The sequence below is a fragment of the Vollenhovia emeryi genome, unplaced genomic scaffold (genome assembly GCF_000949405.1).
Source record: "Vollenhovia emeryi isolate VEMERY1.0 unplaced genomic scaffold, V.emery_V1.0 DF943595.1, whole genome shotgun sequence".
NCBI lineage: Eukaryota > Metazoa > Arthropoda > Insecta > Hymenoptera > Formicidae > Vollenhovia > Vollenhovia emeryi.
In genome coordinates this window covers 1-2958 of record NW_011962771.1, presented here as the reverse complement: position 1 = coordinate 2958, position 2958 = coordinate 1, and the positions used below count along the sequence as shown (strand labels likewise).

The window sequence follows — 2958 nt, the reverse complement described above, 5'->3', positions numbered from 1 at the left end:
CCTTAGTTTAACGAACCCAATCTACCACTATTTTCAAGGTGGCTACTTTTGCATCAGACACCCTGTATATGTCAAGTGGTATATTTTGCAGCTAACACAATTAAGGGGATGCTCGAGTGGTTTGATTTACCGACAGAGTCGCATACAGTTTTTGGAAGTTTGTAAAGAAACGTAACCTCAATATGTCAAATTATATACAAACGAAAATAATTATGTAGCATTTATGTACAAACTAATACCAGACCCAAGTGTAGAATGCATAGTAGAACGTTTTCATATAAAAAACATTGAGGTTTGAAGTCTAATTCGTATCGCATTATGTATTGCAATATTTGTAATACATAATGCGATACGAATTAGATTTCAAATCTCAATGTTTTTTATATGAAAATGTTCAACTATGCATTCTACAATTGGGTCTGGTATTAGTTTGTACATAAATACAAATAATAAGATTTACAAACGCAAAAACGGTATCCGACTCTGTCGGTAAATCAAACCACTCCAGCATCCCCTTAATGTCAATTGCAAAAAATATAATTTTTAAACTTTCCCCCCGTAATAAATATTTTTTCGATAATATTGCTAAAATTAATTTGTGTGTACAAATTTTATTATAATAAAAGTTCTTACTTGATAAGACGTAAATGGTATACTACGATGTCATGTAAAATTTTGCCGAAATTTTTGCATGAGACTAAACTTATCAGTCGATATCCAAAATTCTCTAGCTGGCCACAAAAATGGAAAATAACTAATAATAAAAAAAAATCTATAGTTAGGTAAGCAGCAGCTGCTAAGAAACTCATTATGTTTTGCAAAAATAAGGTCAACTCAAGCTGCGGGCTCTTATGTATATTGTAAAAGTGATACGTCTCAAAGGGTAATTTGGTCTGTTTCGTGAAATTTGTCACATGAAATACTCGAACGCCAAAATAAGTAGGAACAGTTGATATGAGAAATGCGGATGCAAAACAAAAATATCCAATGATCATAATTAATCGAGCAGTTCGTGCTCGTCTTATCATCACAGCTCTTTCTGCAACCGATTTCAATGCTACCCAATCTTCCTCCATCATATTCACAATCGATAAGAGAACTTGAACATACAAGTAAAGTCATATGTTAATATATCGAAATATTGAACTGCTTACAGAGATTACAGAAAGATAAACATTATATGAACACATAAAATAATTATTAAAATAAATATACTGCCTAACTAAAGAAAAGCTACGTAAATGTTTTTATTTATTTCGATACATATTATTTTCTATCCCAATTTATATTATTATACGGGAAAAAATAATAAATAATTACTGATTTGTGATACTATGGTATTCAAAATATGTTTGTAATAACAAATTAATTATAATGTCACGATTAATACATTTGATATTGTAAAAAAATAACATGTCAAACATTGTAAATAATTCGGGACATACCTGTTCGTTTCCATCGCATGATGATATATTTCACTGGTACCGTCAATAAAGGCAAAGCAATACGTAAAGTGTCGATTACAAGTACCATGTCGCCCCAATCTTCCATCACCGTATATATTGTCGGAACGTTATTAACAAATACTAATAAAATTAAAATAATGCCTGCGTGAAGTTGTGACCAGAAACTTTTTATAGAAAACGTGATATTTTTAGGCCACAAACCCATCATTTCCAAACCAAAGCGATGTACTTCAGTCGCCCACATAAAATCTAATAACATTTTATATAACATTAACAAATTTGTAAATAAAATCATTACAAATTAATATGTAAATTTTGAAGATTATTCAGAACAAAAACTAACAATACTGCGATAAAAAGATAATTATATAAAAAGCAAAATTTTATAAATGGATAATTATACTGTATTGATTTATAGATATGTGGAATACATATGATAAACGATAAAAATGTAATACGGAATTAGTACCTCTATAACCTGCGGATTTCTTATTATCCATGAGAACTAACGTCTCATTCTTCTCACCATGTAATGTAAAATAAACGCGCATGCTTTCCATAGAAGAACAAAAATCCAGCAGTCTTCAAATGCTGCATTAAATATTAATGATGCTATCCCCAGTTTTTACGACTGCTCATGTCGTAAAGAAACTTTACACGTGAACAATATGTCATAAAAACTTTTATTTCTCTTTTAATAAGACTAGAGGTAGAAAATATTACATCGAAGTATATCATACAATTGTCGAATTTCTCTCACAAATTTTCTCGTACTTTCCGTTGCTTTATTATATATTTATTTCGCGTCGAAAAAAAATGTTAATTCACTTTTAGTGGGATTCTCTATGTATATCCGACCCAAGAATGCAGAGAAATATTACGGACAAGAAAATGATAAGAATTGCGGGGTGTACTGACTTTTCCCTTTACATTTTCTAAAGGTATACTATCGTTACACGAGTGAATGCAATCTTATAACTATTCAGCAGATCAAAGTACGTAATTTGTAATTCTTTATTCTTCATATAATTCCTGTGATTATATTTTAAACAACATAAAAGAATATAAACTACAATTTTATAAGGTATACAAATGTATTGTAAAATACTTAATAAAATTACAGTAGACAGCAAACACTAAGAAGCAAAACTGAAGTTTATTTCTACCACAAGACTTACTAAATACAATTGCATCTACTCATAATTATTTTATTGCAAATACATGTTCATGTCCTTCGTGAGTACATAACACCTCGACCTAACAAATACTAACGTGAATTTCGGACTAAATGGATAACCAAACCAATAATACTGTACATTAAATACCGCATCGTGTGGATTCCATATTTGTTTTGAATAGCATTGGGTAGACCTGTTTTATTTTAGTTTCATTGTCAGTCTACCTCAAGGTATAGTATGATCAGGTTGTTTATAGAGTGCTTCTGTGATTTTTAAATTGTGATTTTATTTTGTGAATAATTCAATTCACCGTA

At 30.1% G+C, this 2958-nt stretch overlaps 1 protein-coding gene across 1 annotated transcript; it reads right to left on the bottom strand.

The window, feature by feature from the left end:
- Positions 1-633: 633 nt before the first annotated feature.
- Positions 634-1596, bottom strand: LOC105565323 (the record flags this gene model as incomplete). Its single annotated transcript, XM_012018418.1, has 2 exons — positions 1446-1596; positions 634-1099 (listed from the first exon to the last, which is right to left on the bottom strand). Coding segments are annotated over exons 1-2 (572 nt in total), but the record flags the coding sequence as incomplete, so codon positions are not given.
- Between the last annotated feature and the right edge of the window lie 1362 nt (positions 1597-2958).